Source organism: Oncorhynchus clarkii, chromosome 20, assembly GCF_045791955.1.
Source record: "Oncorhynchus clarkii lewisi isolate Uvic-CL-2024 chromosome 20, UVic_Ocla_1.0, whole genome shotgun sequence".
NCBI lineage: Eukaryota > Metazoa > Chordata > Actinopteri > Salmoniformes > Salmonidae > Oncorhynchus > Oncorhynchus clarkii.
The window spans coordinates 38,976,206-38,996,103 of NC_092166.1; the positions used below are offsets into that span (position 1 = coordinate 38,976,206).

Consider the following 19,898-nt stretch of genomic DNA (forward strand, 5'->3'; position numbering starts at 1 on the left):
ACTAACACAGAGAGGCTGCTGCCTACATACAAACTTGACATCATTTTAATAAATTGATCACAAGTCACTTTAATAATGTTTACATATCTTGCATTACTCATCTCATATGTGTATACTGTATTTTATTCCATCTATTGCATCTTACCTATGCCACTGTCATTGCTCATCCATATATTTATATGTATATATTCTTATTTCATTCCTTTACTTAGATTTGTGTGTATTAGGTAGCTGTTGTGGAATTGTTAGATTACATGTTAGATATTGCTGCACTGTCGGGAACTAAAAGCGGAAGCATTTCGCTACACTCGTAATAACATCTGCTAACCATGTGTATGTGACCAATAAAATGCGATTTGATGTCCTATGGTTATTTATTTGTCAGTATCCGGTTCTAGAAGTGCAACAGAGTAGACGGGCTATCTACCCTAACTCCACCCCTCGTTACTTGCATTCTTTGAACATGCACTAGAACGCCTCCTCTCAAATGGTCGCTTGTCGCTTTTAGTGTTAACACTCACTGCGCGGTGTCGCTCTGCTACTCATCAACCCTAGATATAGGTAAGGGGGCGAGAAGTATTTGAACTCAACGTCAAACGCTAAATGAACTCAGACAGCCAGTGACAAGTGGGAGAAGTGACAGTCAAGAAGCTCGACCTTTGGCTAGCTATAGATACTATTATAATTAGGCACCAAGTTACTTTAGCATAATGTCGTTCATTATGATGAAGAAAAAGAAATTCAAATTTAAGGTAGATTTCGAGTTGGACGAACTATCTTCTGTTCCCTTTGTTAACGGGGTCCTGTTCTGCAAAGTACGACTGCTAGACCGTGGCTTTACAGAAGAGTCCTCTCGGTAAGAACGCCTTTCCTATTTTAAGCAGCGTACAGAAGTGAGAGCAATAACTGCTGGCAGTAGTGGCATTGTTAGCCAGATACAGCTAGCAGCTATAGTTAGCTAACTAACTTCACCCGCTAGCTAGCTAGCTTAGTCACGAAGACAGTGGGGTGCATGTGAATAATGTGCTGTGTGTAAGTTAATAGCTAACAATGTCTCTCTTCATGTATTAACGTTATTCAATATGTAGCCTAGTATTTCTACCTGTGTTATTTTGATGCAGTTTCCATGGTAACTCGTCTGCCATCTTGTTCTGACTGAGTGATTGACACAGCAAAACACCCTCAGTCACGAGACCCACTGTCAAACATGGCTGCACGTGTGCGGCTTGCTTCATCTGTCATATCTGACGTTTTATGTAGCCTACCTTAAAACGTCTGGCAACTGAAGGTCAGTATTAACGTTCGCTAGATTCCATTTCCCACTCTGAAATGCCAAGGAAAAGTAATGGATTTGCTTATCATTTTGTTAAAACCAATATCTCCTAGTTTAGACTGGCTAGGGTCTTATTGATCAGACTAGTTGCAAAAACTTGGAAATCATTCATCCCCAATCCAACCCCGTTTTCATTGTACATTTGGAGATTTTACATTTTGGAGATTTTACGCATAGTGAACTCTATAACAAACACACATTCAACACTTTGCTGGAAAATGTTTCAAGAACCCCATCATATGAGACTTTTTAAAGGGTGTCTCATACATTTCCTAAAACCTCATTATCCCACTCAACATCAGTTGATGCAACAAGAACTACTTGCTCTCCAAGGATCCAGAGCCATTGAGATGGCTAGACATATTGTCTAAAAACTAGTTTAGAATCCGTTAAAGATTGGATCAGTCAAGTCACGTTAACAGCGTCTAACTCATTTCTCTCATGTTATCCATTCACCATTCCTTCCTGTTTAGACTCTGGAACATCCCCTCCTCAGAATTCAGGATAGGACTTTGTCTGTGGCATTTGAACACACAGACTTGTTTTCCCTAGAGAGAACCGATCTAAGAGCTCCAACGGATCCTTGTGGTATTTTAAGAGATTCACATGTCAAGCCACTCAACCGCACTGAGTAGGACTGCACTTAAATGAGTCAGTCACTGGAAAGTAGTGGACACAACTGGAGCACATGCCAGCTCTTAATGTTCAACTCAGTTGGCATTCCCAGAGGAACTGCCTGCATTTGTCCAATTATGTAAATGTACCATACTGTACGTAGCCATGACTCAAGCCATTGTCTTGTTATTTTTAACCCGTGAAGAGGTTTTGATTATCTTGTTAGAGAAACATGTTTTTTCTGCTCTATTAATATTATAAGTTTGCTTAGGCTCATTGGAACACACACACCGACAGGCCATCAGCCTCCTCAGTCACTGAATGTGTGATTGAGTTGAAAGAATGGAGAAGGCAGCACTGAGTGATGTCATTATTTAAAAGACATTTTACTAGAAAACATGTCTGCTTTGGTCGACAGCCGACTTCTGTTCGACCTCTCCTTGAACTCTCTCTAATGTTCTATGAGGGAAGTCTAACCGTTACCCAGTTGAGAATTTTGTGTGTGTGAATTCTGAAAGTATTTAGACCCCTTCCCTTCTTCCACATTTTGTTACGTTACAGCCTTATTCTAAAATGGATTAAAAAATAATATTCTTACCCCATAATGACCAAGCGAAAACAGGTTTTTAGAAGTTTAAACAGAAGTACCTTATTTACATAAGTATTCAGACCCTTTGCTATGAGACTCGAAATTGATCTCTGTTGCATCCTGTTTCCATTGATCATCCTTGAGATGTTTCTTCAACTTGATTGGAGTCCACCTAATTCAATTGATTGCATATAATTAGGAAAGCCACACCTGTCTATATAAGGTCCCACAGTTGACAGTGCATGTAAGAGCAAATACCAAGCCATGAGGTCGAAGGACTTGTCCATAGAGCTCCAAGACAGGATCATGTCGAGGCACAGATCTGGGGAAGGGTACCAAAACCTTTCATTGAACAGTGAAGGTCCCCAAGAACAAAGTGGCCTCCATCGTTCTTAAATGGAAGTTTGGAACCCCCAAAACTCTTCCTAGAGCTTGCTGCCCGGCCAAACTGAGCAATCGGGGGAGAAGGTCTTTGGTCAGGGAGGTGACCAAGAACCTGATGGTCACTCTGACAGAGCTCCAGAGTTCCTCTGTGGAGATGAGAATTGACAGTCCCATCATTACTTTAAGACATGAAGGTCAGTCAATCCAGAAAATGTTAAGTTTCTTCAAGTGCAGTTGCAAAAACCATCAAGCGCTATGATGAAACTGGCTCTCATGAGGACCGCCACAGGAAAGGAAGACCCAGAGTTTCCTCTGTTGCAGAGGATAAGTTCATTAGAGTTAACTGCACCTCAAATTGCAGCCCAAATAAATGCTTCATAGTTCAAGTAACAGACACATCTCAACATCAACTGTACAGAGGAAACTGCATGAATCAGGCCTTCATGGTTGAATTGCTACAAAGAAACCACTACTAAAGGACACCAATAATAAGAAAAGACTTGCTTGGGCCAAGAACTACAAGCAATGGACATTAGACCGGTGGAAATCTGTCCTTTGGTCTCATGAGGCTAAATGTGAGATTTTAGGTTCCATCCGCCATATCTTTGTGAGATGCAGAGTAGGTGAACAGATGATCTACGCATGTGTGGTTCCCACTGCGATGCATGGAGGAGGTGTGGGGGTGCTTTGCTAGTGACACTGTGATTTATTTAGAATTCAAGGCACACTTAACCAGCATTGCTATCACAGCATTCTGCAGCGATACACCATCCCATCTGATTTGCACTTAGTGGGACTATCAATGTTTTTCAACAGACAATGACCCAAAACAAACCTCCAGGCTGTGTAAGGGCTATTTTACCAAGAAGGGGAGTGATTGAGTGCTGCATCAGATGACCTGACACCCACAATCACCTGACCTCAACCCAATTGAGATGGTTTGGGATGAGTTGGACTGCAGAGTGAAGGAAAAGTAGCCAACAAGTGCTCAGCATTATGTGGGAACTCCTTCAAGACTGTTGGAAAAGCATTCCAGGTGAAGCTGGTTGAGAGAATGCCAAGAGTGTGCAAAGCTGTAATCAAGGGAAAGAGTGGCTACTTTGAAGACTCTAAAATATATTTTGATTGGTTTAGCACTTTTTTTGGTTACTACATGATTCCATATTTATTTTTATTCATTTTATTTCACCTTTATTTAACCAGGTAGGCAAGTTGAGAACAAGTTCTCATTTACAATTGCGACCTGGCCAAGATAAAGCAAAGCAGTTCGACACATACAACGACACAGAGTTACACATGGAGTAAAACAAACATACAGTATAAACAGGTCTATATACGATGTGAGCAAATGAGGTGAGATAAGGGAGGTAAAGGCAAAAAAGGCCATGGTGGCAAAGTAAATACACTATAGCAAGTAAAACACTGGAATGGTAGATTTGCAATGGAAGAATGTGCAAAGTAGAAATAAAAATAATGGGGTGCAAAGGAGCAAAATAAATAAATAAATAAATTAATTAAATACAGTAGGGAAAAAGGTAGTTGTTTGGGCTAAATTATAGGTGGGCTATGTACAGGTGCAGTAATCTGTGAGCTTTGAATGAGTAGGTGTCCAAACTTTTGAATGGTACATATATATGCCATTCAGCAGATGCTTTTATCCAAAGCCAAATAGTCATGCGTGAATACAACAAAGTTTTTTTTCACCTGCATTAATGCTGAAGCACCTTACATATCACTTTCTCTAAAGAGCCAATGCATAGTGTTCTTCATCTGTCACTGTGAGGGGCCAGATGCGCAGAACACTGCCATCACATTTTAAAATCTATAATTCACTTAGCCTAGCCTACATCTATTTATGTGAGACTAATCCATAGGAAGGGAAAGAGCATGGGGAAGTTTGTTATTTTTACTTCAAGGCTTTTATGTTCCATGTCTCATCTCTCGCACACAGGATCTTCTCATTGACTGTGTTCTTTGTTGACAGCCTAGATTTATCTTAGCCATTTAATCAGATCAATGGATGAATGTGTAGTGTACCTAAACATTCCAATCAACTGTCACACAGTTCTGTTTTTTGTTGTTGATTGTACTGCTACTAACTTTGTCTTCTCCAGGGAGCAGGTCCAGGCTAACTGTGTGCGCTGGAGGAAGAGGTTCTCTTTCCTGTGTAAGATGAGTGCCAACGCTGGGACAGGAGTACTGGACCCCTGTGTGTGTCGGGTGTCTGTGCGCAAGGTACAGGACTCACTACAACAATGCTGCCAAAGTTATGTGAATGCTATGTCAAGTTCAATTGATGACAATAATAGGTATACTACTAGTAGGTATACTAATAGGTCTACTGCTAAAATATGTCTACCACTTGGTCAACTACAGGCTGTCAAGATGTCAATCACTGTTAAGACTATTGCTACAATATCTGTGTTTTGAGATCGAATGTGGAGATGTACTTGTAGCACACAAGGATTGTTTGTTTGATGGATAACACATTTTTTTGTCATTTTAGGAAATGAAGGGTGGAAAGACCTTTGCCAAGGTAATCTTTTTGCTTTTGAATTCAGTCAATGACCATCTTGGCATGCTGACATTTTAAAGTAGATACAGAGCATTCTTATCATAATGCAAATTATAGTTAGTCATTCACCGCCTGAAAGTAACTTGTCCATTGTTAGTAAAGGTGAGGTTAAAGAGGATAGTTAGCCTGTTACTGCGAACTTCCGTCTTTGGTTACTGATTGCTGTTCAACACTTATCTGTCCTTAAGCAGTCATTAATCCTTATATGGCAATAACTAAAGAATGACGTCACTACCGCATGACTCATTCTTAAAAGGGAAGTACATTGAAAGTAGGGCAGTTGCAGTGACCGTATTACTGCCACACCGGCGATCACTTGTCAGTAACACAAGAAAATAACATAACGATAGTGAGGCTATTGCAGGGTGTACCGATACCGAGTCAATGTGCGGGGGTACAGGTTAGTTGAGGTCATTTGTGAAGTAACTATGCATACTATAGATAACAAACAGTGAGTAGCAGCAGTGTAAAAAAAAAAAAAGGCAGGGGGGATGTCAATGTAAACAGTCTAGGTGGCCATGTGATTAATTGTTCAGCAGTCTTATGGCTTGGGGGTAAAAGCTGTTAAGGAGCCCCTTGGTCCAAGACTTGGCTCTGATGCTGCTTGTGGTCATTAGTAGCCTACCAAACTTGCTAACTGCCTGGTACTCAGCACTCTATTGTCCCTCTAATCACTCTGACATCAATGCAAATGTGATCGGAAAATCTAATCAAACACTTCATGATAGTCCATGAGCACGTTGTGCAACATTTCAATAGGCTATGCAATTGCATTAGAAAACACAGTGATGGCCTCTACTAAATAGAGGAGGCTCCCATCAGCTTTCAATAGACTAGGCCTAATATCTTTATTTCTCAACTTTCCTAATATTAAGCACATTGCTTTTCTTAACAACAGTATCATAGCCAACCTGACTGGCATGAAAATGAACCACGGGAAAAGAGTCCACTATTCGCTATTTAAGTGCATATAGATGACATGCATTTTTTTCACGCTGCCCTTGTTTCGAGACAGGTACATGATAATGGTCCATTCTAAATCAAAACAAATTTCACACATATTATTTAGTACAATATTAAATCAAGAATAGTCTGAGTGACAATATTAGCCTATCAAGTGTGAATTATATATCATTACTTGTGAATGATACCCAGCATAAGAAATTGCCATTACATGCATAATCGCATTTGCGGTCATTTTTGATAATGGTGTTTTCCCGCTAATAGAACATTCGCGCTCTTTTAAGAAAGAGACACTGACCACTACTAACTACAGCTGGGTTAGACAGACCCCTACAACAGCATGGCTAGTGCCATGTGTGCATTGCTGCGCTTATAATATGAAGAAATAGCATAATCGTTTATCAACATTTTAAGCTAGTGTTCTGATCTGTTGCATCAGCCACATTGTGTAAAAAAGTTGTTTTTAATGCTAGTGGTTGTATTAATTTGGGATTTATTGCATCCCACAACTGTCCCCAGACTGTTTGGAATATTTATTTCTCTCACAGAATAGGTCAACTTTTGTACTATGGTGATAGTAGATTGACATAGGCTAGGACTTTTGCTATTCGTTAGGCCTACTCAACTTGTTGGCTGACAAAGTAATTGTGGACAGTTTTTCCAATATCTTCAATATGCACCTCGGAATTGGATAAGGACGTGCGCAGTTACCTTCCCGATGTGTCTGTCTTCACTTGTAGCCTGTGAGAAAGACCCGATCACGTGATGGAGATGTGAGTGAAAGTCTATTCGGAGCGCGCAGTGCTCGGGGTGAAGAGCACAACGCAGCACTCCGGGCCAAGGGCACAACGGCCACTAGACGCAAAAGGCATGGATTTTTTTTAGGTTGCGTTACGGCCACAAAGGGGATGCCACCGTGAAATTTGAGGCATTATCAAGTGCTTGACAAATTGTGAATGAGAGACTAATGAAGTGTGTACAGCCTGCACAAAGAAACAAAGCAGAGCTCATGCCTTTCAAGCAATTTTTTTCAAATCATCATTAGTCGCGTCATGCAGCCTTACAATGTATTAAAAATCAAAACATAGAGCGTAACGTTTGTAGAACAACTAAAGTTGCTCCTATATGCTTCATTTAGTTATTAATGATCTATTTCTTTGTTAACCGCCCAACATAGAATAGCCGCATGTGCGCACTCCCTCAAATCGTTTGGGGAAAATGTTTATTTTATTCAGATTTGTTCAATTGTATTCTTTAAACTATAAAATGACGTAAAATAATGCCACAGAATTGTAAGCAAATCTTGCTTTAATATATAACTAGTGTAGCCCACAGATTTGGCATAGCCACATCAGAACCTAACATAAGGACAACTCACGAGTATACTATTCTGTACGTTTTTTTTATCATGCTTCTACAGACCTAAAATAAATAATGGATTTATTGTGAAGGTGTAGGCTATATTACATGGATGTACTAGACTTTGTTTTATGTAGATGTTCCAAAGGTCTACATCAGTAGGCTATGCGTGGAAGCCAGGAGGTGCTAAATGTGTTAACGGTCAATTACCAGGAGTTATTTGCTTGACAATCACCGGCTGACGAATGTAATGGTTAAAGACCACTACAATAGCTTCTTACAGATGTGATTGTTAGAAACAGAGTGCTCTGTATTAGAACTCTATGGAACTGAGGCTCTGTTGAAAAGCGGTTACCATAAACCTGAAAAGATCTGTTTTCTCTATTCTGTAGCTGGGTTTTGCTGACCTGAACCTGTCAGAGTTTGCTGGCTCTGGCAGAACGACGCGCCGATGCCTACTAGAGGGTTACGACACCAAGAACTCCAGACAGGACAACTCTATACTCAAGGTACACTTCGGTACAGTTAGACAGGCCTCCAAAACATCTACTGTATAGGACGTGTGTATGACACTGGAGTCTGTCCTCTGCCCTAGTCCACTTGGCTCTGTCCTATCACTCTAGAATGAGGAGCCTTACTTGTCTACACAGGGATCACTGCTCTTAAAGGACTGGATAGATGAAAGAAATACACGGATTAGCCTACACAACGTCAGCTATCCAGTCTTACTAATGAGTGTTCATGAGGGAGAGGAGACCAGGAAGGGAACCATGTGAGAGTATTGGGTCATAGCCAACATACCCAAGTATTGGCACACATTGGGAGTAAGCACATGGTTAGCTATCACCCTCCTCCGCCCCCTAGTCACCATTCAGGATTAGGTATTCTAATGATGCAACTGCTCTAACATGTACGTGAAGACAGGCACCTCTGAGCCTGTGATATTGGAGAAGTACCTGTGTCATGAATGTATATTGTACATGCTTCGGGTAGAATTTGTACTTCGACACAGGTCTAGGATCACTTCATCCTATTTCATAGGGCCTGTGGATGTGTATGAGCCGTGCTGCCATTTTTTTGGGGCTGACATTGTTTTTGTCACCTCTGTCACAGGTTGTCATTAGTACACTGCTCATGTCTGGGGACCCCTGCTTTAAAACGTAAGTGCACCTTTCATTTCCGTTTTTGTTCAAACCTTCTGGTGGGTTGCATCACAAAACGTTTTTTTGGACTTCACTGATTTTGGATCAGTGGTACAACTGCAGGATTAGCTTATCGGAAATGAATGCAGTTTTGGCCCATTATTCAGTAAAGGTAAGTAGGAAACATTGATGTGACAGACCGACAGACAGAAGTCTGCATCTGGCCAGACCACAGACACACAGAGCAAACCACCAACCTACATATGCATTCAGCATCCTGTCTCTGAGTACACCCAGACACGGCTGCTATCTCTGTGGCTTTATGAAACAGAGTCACAGAAACGCAGGGGGTTAATTACCATCCCGTGTTTGTAAAAGTTCAAGCGTTGGCACAGTTTCCTCAGCACCACATGAACAATTTGAAGTCAAGTTATACTTGTGGACTCAAATCAAACCAACTTCTGCCGTTGAAAATGAATAGCAAGAGTTCTATTGTTTCGATATGATAAGAGAACTTCCTCACAGATTCTGTCTGTTAGAAAGGACTGATTTGAGCATGACGTGCCCACACACTCCTGGCAGCGCCTTTACTTTGGACACCCTCGTAAACAAACACACACACTGAATCACACTCTACTGCACCACCCCAGTGCCCTCTCTCTGAACATGTCGCTCTATTGTCTGAATCCCACAGTGGAGGAAACCGAATGGAATATAACGTTTACTGAGCCTTTATATTTCACCATGGAGGAGGGGGTGAAAATGAACTTAGAATCAGTCCTCACTAATGCAGTGAGTGTGGGAGGGTTGCCTTGGCCAATGCCTCTGACACAGTGGAGAGATTCTGGGAGAAAGTTTTCATGCAATCATGAAGTGCTGGTGTGCCTCAGTGTTCCTCGGTGTCCCCCACAGAGTCTGTCTTTTACTGAGCTTTTCTCCTACAGAATGTGACTCACACACAATGTGTGTGTTGGGAGTATTGTAAGAGCTTTGTAGAAGGGAAGGGGAAACTTACAAATTTGCCAATAACAGCTAGTTTTAAAGTATTTTGTCTAATGTATTTTTTGTTATATGTCGGACACCAGTAAAACTAAGACTAGCTGTCGCCATTGGCGTCGACTAATGGGGATCCTAATAAATAAATAAATAATCTTTATTGGTCTATTATTAACCAATTTACCACCCGGTGCCCATTGACTCTGTACCGCCTGTATATAGCCTCACTATTGTTATTTCACTGCTGTGTTATTTTTTTACTTGACACGTATTTTTCTTAAACTGCATTGTTGGTTAGGGGCGTGTAAGAATTTCACTGTAAGGTTGTATTCAGCATTTCACAGTGAGGTCTACATTTCACAGTCTACACCAGTTGTATTCAGCATTTCACAATGAGGTCTACATCAGTTGTATTCAGCATTTCACAGTGAGGTCTACACCTGTTGTATTCAGCGCATGTGACAAATAAGATTTGATGTGGTGGCAAGCTGAATCTTCCGCCCGTGCAAACAGGCTGAATTAGAAGGTCCTGTGTAGATTGTATTTTCAACCAGCAACTATCAGGAAATAACACTGATACATTTTTTTTCTCACACTTTTACAGTGTTAGTTTCTATCAGCAAGAACAGAATTTTGACTGCACTGGTCCTTTGACTAACTTTGTCTCCTTCCAGTGTCTCTCTTTAAATGTCTGTCCCACTCTCTTCTTCTCCCTCACTTTCATGGTCTCTGTCTCTTGTATATCATTTGGTCTCTGGTATGTAATGTGAGTCCACCCCCTCTCCAATCTTGAGTTAGACCCGTTCATCTAAGAAATAAAAGAAGTGAGACCTGGTGCTTTCCTGTGTTGTGAAAGTGGGGTTATTAAAGATGAACATGAAGCTCCGCTGATATACGGCTCATAAAATCCTCTTGCTAACAGATCAGCACTTCTGATAGGATATGATTCACGTGTTCCAGTTCCACAGAAGAACTTTGCATTCACAAAAAAAATGTCTTTAAATGGATATGTCAATTATGGCTTTAGATGTTACATTAACATGTATTCAATTCAGCCACTGACTTTGAAATAACCATTTGGACAAACAAATTAAAGACTCAAACCAATCAACAACCATGCATGGTAGGGAGTAGTAGGTTTGGAACAGATGGTGATGTTTGTAAAGCAGCTAATCGGGTCAGTGAAAGCAGTTGATGTGACTGACAATGTCCCTGCAGGCCACCGTCCACGGCCATGAAACTGGGCCTTCAGCAGGCTGAGGCAGAGTGTCTCCACGAAGACCGGAAGGGAGGGGACACACACACACCAACACCCTGCCTCCCCGTCCCAGGTACACACACACACACACCCAAACACACACATACCTCCTGCCGGCTCTGTACACATAACACTTTGCTTTACAAGGATTGCAGAATTAAACCCTGTTAATCAGTAATCATTAGTGCTAATGTTGTGTATTGACATTGTCAAAATATTGTACTGCTGTTCTCTCCTGCTCAGAGGCCCCAGGGAAGTGTGCATCTGTTCCTGATGAACTGGGAGCATGTGGCCATTCTAGAACGTCCAGCTACGCCAGCCAACAGTCCAAAGTCTCAGGTAGCTAGTAGCTACACGCCTCGTCTGAACCAAATGCGGATGAGAAAAGGCTATGACTTGTGTCATGAACTAAATAAGATATGAACAGTAGGCATGAATGTCTGAAAAGCTATAGCTTGCTGTCAAAGTTATGGTTCTTGTTGTGAAATCTGTGTCTCTGTTGTGTGGAGGGTAACATTACCTACTCGTTCCCCATAGGCTACAGCACAGGTCACTCGCGCTCTTCCAGCCTATCAGAGCTCACGCACAAGAGGAACCCCTCAGCAGGCTCCGCCTCGACGGGCATTGCAAGCATTCCTGAACCCAGAGAGGACCGGGGGACTGAGAGGGGGGAGAAGGAGGCCCACTCTACACCCCCGGTCTCTGTCACCTGTGCCTACTTCCCCGTGCCTGAATATCCCCCCACCCCCACAAAGAGCTCTGCCTCCGAGAGACTGAGCAGGTAATATTCACATACTTTGTTGAAAGATCAGAGATGAGTATCGCAATGTAATCAACAGGAGTCTTTCTTTCCATCTCATCCACCAGTGCTTTTTTCCCCTTACGTGTGTGTGTGTGTGCCTTAGGCATCTGATGAAGCAGAACTCAGTGGAGTCTCAGCTGAAGAGAGTGGATGCTACCCGGGTGGATGCGGACGACGTTGTGGATAAGATCCTCCAGAGCCAGGACTTCAGCCACGGCCTACTGGACTCCAGCACTGAGGGTACGCTCACAAGCCCTGGCTTTAGTTCAGAGGGATAGGGTTAGGCTTAGCTCAGTGGGGGATTACCAAGGATCACCTTCAGTGCTCGGTTGTCTCCACCAAGTCTGTCCCCAAACTATTTGATTAGCTGGTTTTAAGCATTAAACTTTCAAATAGCTCTTTGTTGACTGTTGCTGGGTGTTATCGTCCACCATCAGCACCGGCCTGTACCCTACCTGCCCTAAGTTCTCTTCTGGCCCCTTACACTAAGTCTGAATTTGTCCTAAGAGGTGACCTAAACTGGGACATGCTTAAACCACCTGACCAAGTCCTAAAGCAATGGGACTCCCTAAATCTTTCTCAGATTATTACCAATCCCACAAGGTATGACTCCAAACACCCAGAAAATAATACTCTCCTTGAAGTTATCCTCACAAATCATCCTGATGGGTATCAGTCTGGTGGTTTCCGTAATGACCTTAGTGATCACTGCTTTACAGCCTGCCCCGATTTGTCATAGACGCTTGCTAAAAAACTATAATGATCAAGCCTTCCTTCATGAACTGGCCTCTGTAAATTGGTATAGAATCAGCTTGATCCCCTCTGTCGAAGACACTTGAACCTTCTTTTTTGATATTTTCAGTGGTATTGTTAACAAACACGCCCCCGTAAAGAAAATGAGAATTAAAAACAGGTTCAGCCCCTGGTTCGACCGTGATCTGGCAGAGTTACTCCACCTCAAGAATTGCATTTGGCGAAAGGCACGGCACACGGCTAATGAGAAATAAGTGTGCTCAAAGTTTGGAAGGCCAAAGTTAGTTACTTTAAGGAGCAGTTCTCTCTCTGTGGGTCTAACCCCAAGAAGTTCTGGTAAACGGTTGAAGACCTGGAGAATAAACCCTCCTCCTCACAGCTGCCCATGTCCCTTTAAATTGATGATGTGGTTGTTACCGACAAGAAGCACATGGCTGAGCTCTTTAATCACCACTTCATTAAAGTCAAGTTTCCTCTTTGACTCAGCCATGCCTCCTTGCCCATCCAACATTTCCTCATCTCCCACCCGTTCTAATGCAACTAGCCCTGATGCTCATCCCTCTTTTTCCCCTGCCCCGCTACAAAGTTTCTCCCTGCAGGCGGTCACTGAGTCTGAGGTGTTAAAGGAGCTCCTTAAACCTGACCCCAAAAATACATCTGGGTCAGATGGTTTAGAGCCTTTCTTCTTTAAGGTTTCTGCCCCTATCATCAGCAAGCCTATCTCTGACCTTTTTAACCTCCTCTCTGGGGAGGTTCCCATTGCTTGGAAGGCAGCCACAGTTCATCCTTTATTTAAAGGGGGAGATAAAGCTGATCCTAAGGTATATTTATTTTTGCCCTGTTTATCAAAAGTGTTGGAAAAACTTGTCAATAAGCAACTGACTGGCTTTCTTGAGGTCTATTATTCTCTTTGGTATGCAATCTGGTTTCCGCTCAGGTTATGGATGTGTCACTGCAACCTTAAAGGTCCTCAATGATGACACCATTGCCCTTGATTCCAAGCAATGTTGTGCTGCTACTTAGTCTAAGCTTTTGATACGGTAGACCACTCCAATTCTTGTGGGCCAGCTAAGGCATATTGGTGTCTGAGGGGGTCTTTGGCCTGGTTTGCTAACTACCTCTCTCTCAAAGAGTGCAGTGTATAAAGTCTGAACATCTGCTGTCTTAGCCACTGTCTGTCACCAAGGGTTTACCCCAAGGCTCGAACCTAGGCCCCACGCTCTTCTCAATTTACATCAACAACATAGCTCAGGCAGTAGGATGCGCTCTCATCCATTTCTATGCAGATTATACAATCTTATACTCAGAAGGCCCCTCTCCGCATGTGTTAAATGCGCTACAACAAAGCCTTCTTAGCGTCCAACAAGCTTTCTCTGCCCCTTAACCTTATTCTGAACATCTCCAAAACAAAGGTCATGTGGTTTGGTAAGAAGAATGCCCCTCTCCCCACTGGTATGATTACTACCTCTGAGGGTTTAGAGAGCTTAAGGTAGTCGCCTCATACAAGTACTTGGGAGTATGTCTAGACGGTACACTGTTCTTCTCTCAGCACCAGTCTCAACGTCAACAGTAACGAGGCCAGCATGCCGGAGTCGCCTCTTCACTGTTGATGTTGAGACTGGTGTTTTGCGGGTACTATTTAATGAAGCTGCCAGTTGAGGCATTTCTCAAACTAGACACTCTAATGTACTTGTCCTCTTGCTCAGTTGTGCACCGGGGCCTCCCACTCCTTATATTCTGGTTAGGGCCAGTTTGCTCTGTTCTGTGAAGGGAGTAGTACACAGCGTTGTATGAGATCTTTCTCAGAACAAGAATAGACTGATGAGTTTCAGAAGAAAGGCCTTCGTTTCTGGCCATTTTGAGCCTGTAATCGAACTCACAAATGCTGATGCTCCAGATACTCAACTAGTCTGAAGAAGGCCAGTTGTATTGCTTCTTTAATGAGAATAACAGTTTTCAGCTGTGCTAACATAATTGCAAGGGTTTTCTAATGATCAATTAGCCTTTTAAAATGATTAACTTGGATTAGCTAACACAACGTGCAATTGGAACACAGGAGTGATGGTTGCTGATAATGGGCCTCTGTACGCCTATGTAGATATTCCATAAAAATCAGCCTTTTCCAGCTACAATAGTCATTTACAACATTAACAATGTCTACACTGTATTTCTGATCAATTTGATGTTATTGATTTTCTTTCAAAATCAAGGACATTTCTAAGTGACCCCAAACTTTTGATAGGTAGTGTGTGTGTGTATATATAAAATAATAACATCTCTCACATATAGGACAGACACTTCAGAACAAACTTCCTTTAGATTTTTCTTGGGGGTGGGTCTCTCTGTTTCGTGTAGTGAATCTGTTATTCAATGCGTTTGTATGGGCAGTAAGGCCAAATCAGATTTTCCATAAAATAATTGACATTTTTTTCGATACATCAAGGGGTCTTAAAATTTGACATCAAATAGCAAAATGATCCTTGGTATGACCTTCTTAAAACAATTCATTATAGTTTAGTAGAAACCCCCTCCCCTGGTTTAGACATGGATTAGACTAATGGGTTAACAGATTACTGTATTTGCCATTTTCAAGTAACACATTTCTAGTTCTTTGCTGCTAAAGCAAAGTCCCTCTATGCCATGCCTCTTTCTCATCGTGAATAACACTCTTGTTAATAACCACTTATTTTTAGATGGCTCATTGTTGATTCCTAAGCAATTTTCGCAGCGCTGCGACCTTGTGTTGATTGACAGTAACTTACTTGTTTTTGCGTGTTACAGAGGAGGGGCTCAAGCTGTTTGTTGGTCCTGGTGGAAGCACGGCGCTGGGCAGCCAACACACCAGGTTGGTGACATCATTACCTAATGCATCAGAAATAGAATGACACAACAGGCACTGTCACTGATATTTCACCTTTTTTTTTTAACTGCACAAGAGGGCCAATCGATAGTTAAAGAATATTTGATTGATAGACTATTTGTTGGTTGTGAAGAGTTGTTCAGTAATGCCCTTTCACTTGTTTGTGTGAGTTTTGGCTGGTGAGATAACATGTGTTTATGTCTGGTGTTCTCTTTCAGGGTTGGGGCTGGGCCCTACGAGCAGGTGGTGATCAAACGCTAGCCCCCAGGGGGAGCGGACATGTGAGACTGCTTCCCCTAGTGTTAAAGGAAGAAGGTGACCTGAGGTTCATGTCAACTTCTTTTTGAGAAGAAAGAGGAGGATATACCGTGCATTTGGCAAGTGTTCAGACCCTTTCCTTTTCCCACATGTTATAGCCTTATTCTAAAATGTCTTAAATTACATGTTTTCCTCATCAATCTACAAACAATACCCCATAATGACAAAGTGAAAACAGGTTTTTAAAAAAACAGAAATACCTTACCTAACTAATACCTTAAATATTCATACCCTGGCCTCCCGAGTGGTCCAGTGGTCTAAGGCGCTGTGCCACTAGAGATTCTGGGTTCGAGTCCAGGCTCTGTCGCAGCCGACTGTGACCGAGAGACCCACGGGGCGGCGCACACCTGGCCCAGCGTCGTCCGGGTTAGGGGAGAGTTCGCCGGCAGGGATGTCCTTGTCCCATCGCGCACTCTGACACAGTGTGGCTGGCTTCCGGTTTAAGTGGGCATTGTGTCAAGAAGTGTCAAGAAGCAGTGCGGCTTGGTTGGATTGTGTTTCGGAGGGCGCACAGTTCTCGAACTTCGCCTCTCCCGAGTCCGTACGGGAGTTGCAGCGATGAGACATGACTGTAACTACCAATTGGATACCAAGAAATTGGGGAGAAAAAGTAATGAATGCCCTTTGCTATGAGACTCGAACTTAAGCTCAAGTGCATCTTGTTTCCATTGATCATCCTTGAGATATTTATAGAACTTGGTTGGTCCACCTGTGGTAAATTCAATTGGACATGATTTGGAAAGGCACACACCTGTCTATATCAGGTCCCACAGTTGACCGTGCATGTCAGATCAAAAAACCACCACAAACTTTGTGGTGAAGTAGCCAGACGGAAGAATGCTTCTCAGTAAAAGGCACATGACAGCCCGCTTGGAGTTTGCCAAAATGCACCTAAAGGACTCTCAGACAATGAGAAACAAGATTCTCTGGTCTGATGAAACCAACATTGAACTTTTTGGCCTTAATGCCAAGCATCCCTACGGTGAAGCATGGTGGTGGTGGCAGCATCATGCTGTGGGGATGGTTTTTAGTGGCAGGGACTGGGAGACTAGTCAGGATCAAGGGAAAGATAAATGGAGAAAAGTACAGAAAGATCCTCCATGAAAACCTGCTCCAGAGCACTCAGGACCTCCGACTGGGGTGAAGGTTCACCTTCCAACAGGACAACAACCCTAAGCACAGCCAAGACAACCCAGGAGTGGCTTCGGGACAAGTCTCTGAATGTCCTTGAGTGGCCCAGCCAGAGCCCGGACTTGAACCCAATCGAACATCTCTGGAGAGTCCTGAAAATAGCTGTGCAGCGACTCTCCCAATCCAACCTGATATTGCTTGAGAGGATCTGCTGAGAAGAATGGGAGAAACTCCACAAATACAGATGTGCCAAGTTTGTAGTGTCATACCCAATAAGACGTGAGGCTGTAATCGCTGCGAAAGGTCCTTCAACAAAGGATCTGAATACTTATGTAAATATATTTGTCATTATGGGATATTGTGTGTAGATTGATGAGGGGGAAAAAAAGATGTAATCAATTTTAGAGTAAGGCTGTAATGTAACAAAATCTAATGTAACAAAGTCTAAAACGTCAAGGGGTCTGAATCATTTCTGAATGCACTGTATGGACTAGAGTGGAGCAGTATAATGTTCTCTCTACCCAGAGGGGGTAGTGTTTCAATCCTGCAGGCCTTATGTAACATTTTTAGATAGGTAGGAGAAACTGTGCTCTTACAACAAAAAGGGCTTGTGATTTTTTTAATGGAAGTCAAATGGTTCTAGGTTATTACTCTGGGAGGTATGTTGTAATTTACAGTTGTATGTTGCTGCTTGACATGTTCACTGTGTAAAATGTGCAGGGGGTGTAGTGGAGGACAAACGCAAGTAAACAAAGTTGACCCAGCAATTATTTTTGGTGCAACAGTTTACCTACCTTTTGCGGAAAAATGCATTGAAAGTATAGGGAGTGATCAGTTTATCAACAAATAAAAAATGTAACAAATGTGTAGTGTTCCACATGTGCGCACACAGGTGTATTAACTGACAAAATGTGATAATTTCCCACAATGACCTTAAAACTGACTGAAGAACTATACACACACAGGTTGTGTGATGTCATCGACCTACAGGTGCCTGATTCTGTCGTATGAACAAAGAGGAACTGACAGTATGTTTAGCTATACATGAAGACTCGAGCCGGGAATGAAGGTTCTATAAGCAGCGGAATTACATATGGTGCCAGATGGTGAGAGAGAGGGAGGACGAGGAGTGTTAACATCAGATGGCGTTGACGATGTCCTTGTAACTGGATTAGTTACTAGACAGACCTGTAGGTTGGTGTTTAGGTGTTGAATCCTCAGCAAAACGGTTATATAGTAGCTTCACTATGATCCCAATATTGACAACAGTTCACTTGCTTTGATTTACAAAATTGTATTTGTAAGTATTTGGAGAGGCCTCCTTGTCCAGACATCAAATCAGATGTTTATTTTTTTCAGAAAGCTTATTTTGATTCTGTAGTAGTAAGTAGGAGGGAAAACTGCTTTAGGGACAGTGAACCTTTTGTTGATATTTTGCTCGTGGAAAGTGGGGCCCGGTTAGGTTCATTCAAGGAAAGATGGAGTCAGTCAAGTACAGTGATCCAACCAGGATGCTAGAGTTCTGACAAGCATCTGCTAGGCCAAATGTGACCTTTTGTTTAGTGCCTTGCTGTTTGTGGAGTTTATGTCCATGATGCAGTATGGTAAGTGTTGCCTCATTCAACCTCACATTCAATTAGCAGACCAGTTGTATTTGTGTATGTTGATACTGTCTGCATTTTATCGGTATGAATACAGATTAGATAAGAGAAAAAAAAAATGTATTCTGATTTTCATAATGTTACTTTTTTAATGACTTTTTCTTATTTGTCTATTTTACCACAATGAAACCTTTTTATAGCATGTCTTTATGATGTTGGTGTACTACTTTGTTAGTTGCTTTTCTGGTTATTTCTGTAGATTGATGTTGCAAGTGATGGTTCCACATTGTTTAATTTTCTAAATGTTGGAAGATGGTTGTTTCAATACTGTATCCCAATTCACAAACACATGCTGTTGTACTGTAAAGTACTCTCTGTAAAAGAATAAAAAATAATTTCCTTACACTGGATATGTGCATATGACAATAAAACATCTTAATCAAACAATTCCATTTATTTAGTAAACAATGTTTTTTTTGCTCAATAGTGTTTTTTGTCTTTCCTCTGCTAAACTGTTGCCTACTCTTCCTTCCCAGCTACAAAAAAATCCAATTAAAGTTTATTGATTGCGTACACAGATTTGCAGATGTTCTAGTGGGTGAAGTGCTTATGTTACTAGCTCCAACAGAGCAGCAGAATGCTTATGTTACTAGCTCCAACAGGGCAGCAGAATGCTTATGTTATTTGCTCCAACAGAGCAGCAGAATGCTTATGTTACTAGCTCCAACAGAGCAGCGGAATGCTTATGTTACTAGCTCCGACAGAGCAGTAGAATGCTTGTTACTAGCTCCGACAGAGCAGCAGAATGCTTATGTTACTAGCTCCGACAGAGCAGTAGAATGCTTGTTACTATCTCTGACAGAGCAGCAGAATGCTTATGTTACTAGCTCCGACAGAGCAGCAGAATGCTTATGTTACTAGCTCCAACAGAGCAGCAGAATGCTTATGTTACTAGCTCCAACAGAGCAGCAGAATGCTTATGTTACTAGCTCCAACAGAGCAGCAGAATGCTTATGTTACTAGCTCTGACAGAGCAGCAGAATGCTTATGTTACCATCTCCGACAGGGCAGTAGAATGCTTATGTTATTAGCTCTGACAGGGTAGTAGAATGCTTGTGTTGCTAGCTTCGACAGTGTGGCAGAATGCTTGTGTTGCTAGCTCCGACAGTGCAGTAGAATGTCTAGCGAATACAATACGAATACACAAATAATCTAAAAA

At 42.1% G+C, this 19,898-nt stretch overlaps 1 protein-coding gene across 1 annotated transcript; it reads left to right on the forward strand.

Moving 5' to 3' along the window:
- The first annotated feature begins 446 nt into the window (after positions 1–446).
- Positions 447–19,144, forward strand: LOC139376339 (EEIG family member 2-like). Its single transcript, XM_071118758.1, has 11 exons — positions 447–856; positions 5,036–5,156; positions 5,428–5,457; positions 8,211–8,327; positions 8,932–8,978; positions 11,175–11,287; positions 11,458–11,553; positions 11,752–11,995; positions 12,120–12,256; positions 15,551–15,614; positions 15,848–19,144. The coding sequence occupies exons 1-11, from the start codon at positions 711–713 to the stop codon at positions 15,888–15,890; spliced, it is 1,158 nt and encodes a 385-aa protein (XP_070974859.1). The 5' UTR covers positions 447–710; the 3' UTR covers positions 15,891–19,144.
- The last annotated feature ends 754 nt before the right edge of the window (positions 19,145–19,898 follow it).

What these genes read in the sequence shown, in the direction of transcription:
- LOC139376339 (XM_071118758.1), top strand. Translation starts at nt 711, where the DNA reads ATGTCGTTCATTATGATGAAGAAAAAGAAATTCAAATTTAAGGTAGAT. An exon ending in GTCGGGTGTCTGTGCGCAAG is followed by an intron (nt 5,157 to 5,427) that starts GTACAGGACTCA and finishes TTGTCATTTTAG; the next exon opens with GAAATGAAGGGTGGAAAGAC. An exon ending in GTGGAAAGACCTTTGCCAAG is followed by an intron (nt 5,458 to 8,210) that starts GTAATCTTTTTG and finishes TCTATTCTGTAG; the next exon opens with CTGGGTTTTGCTGACCTGAA.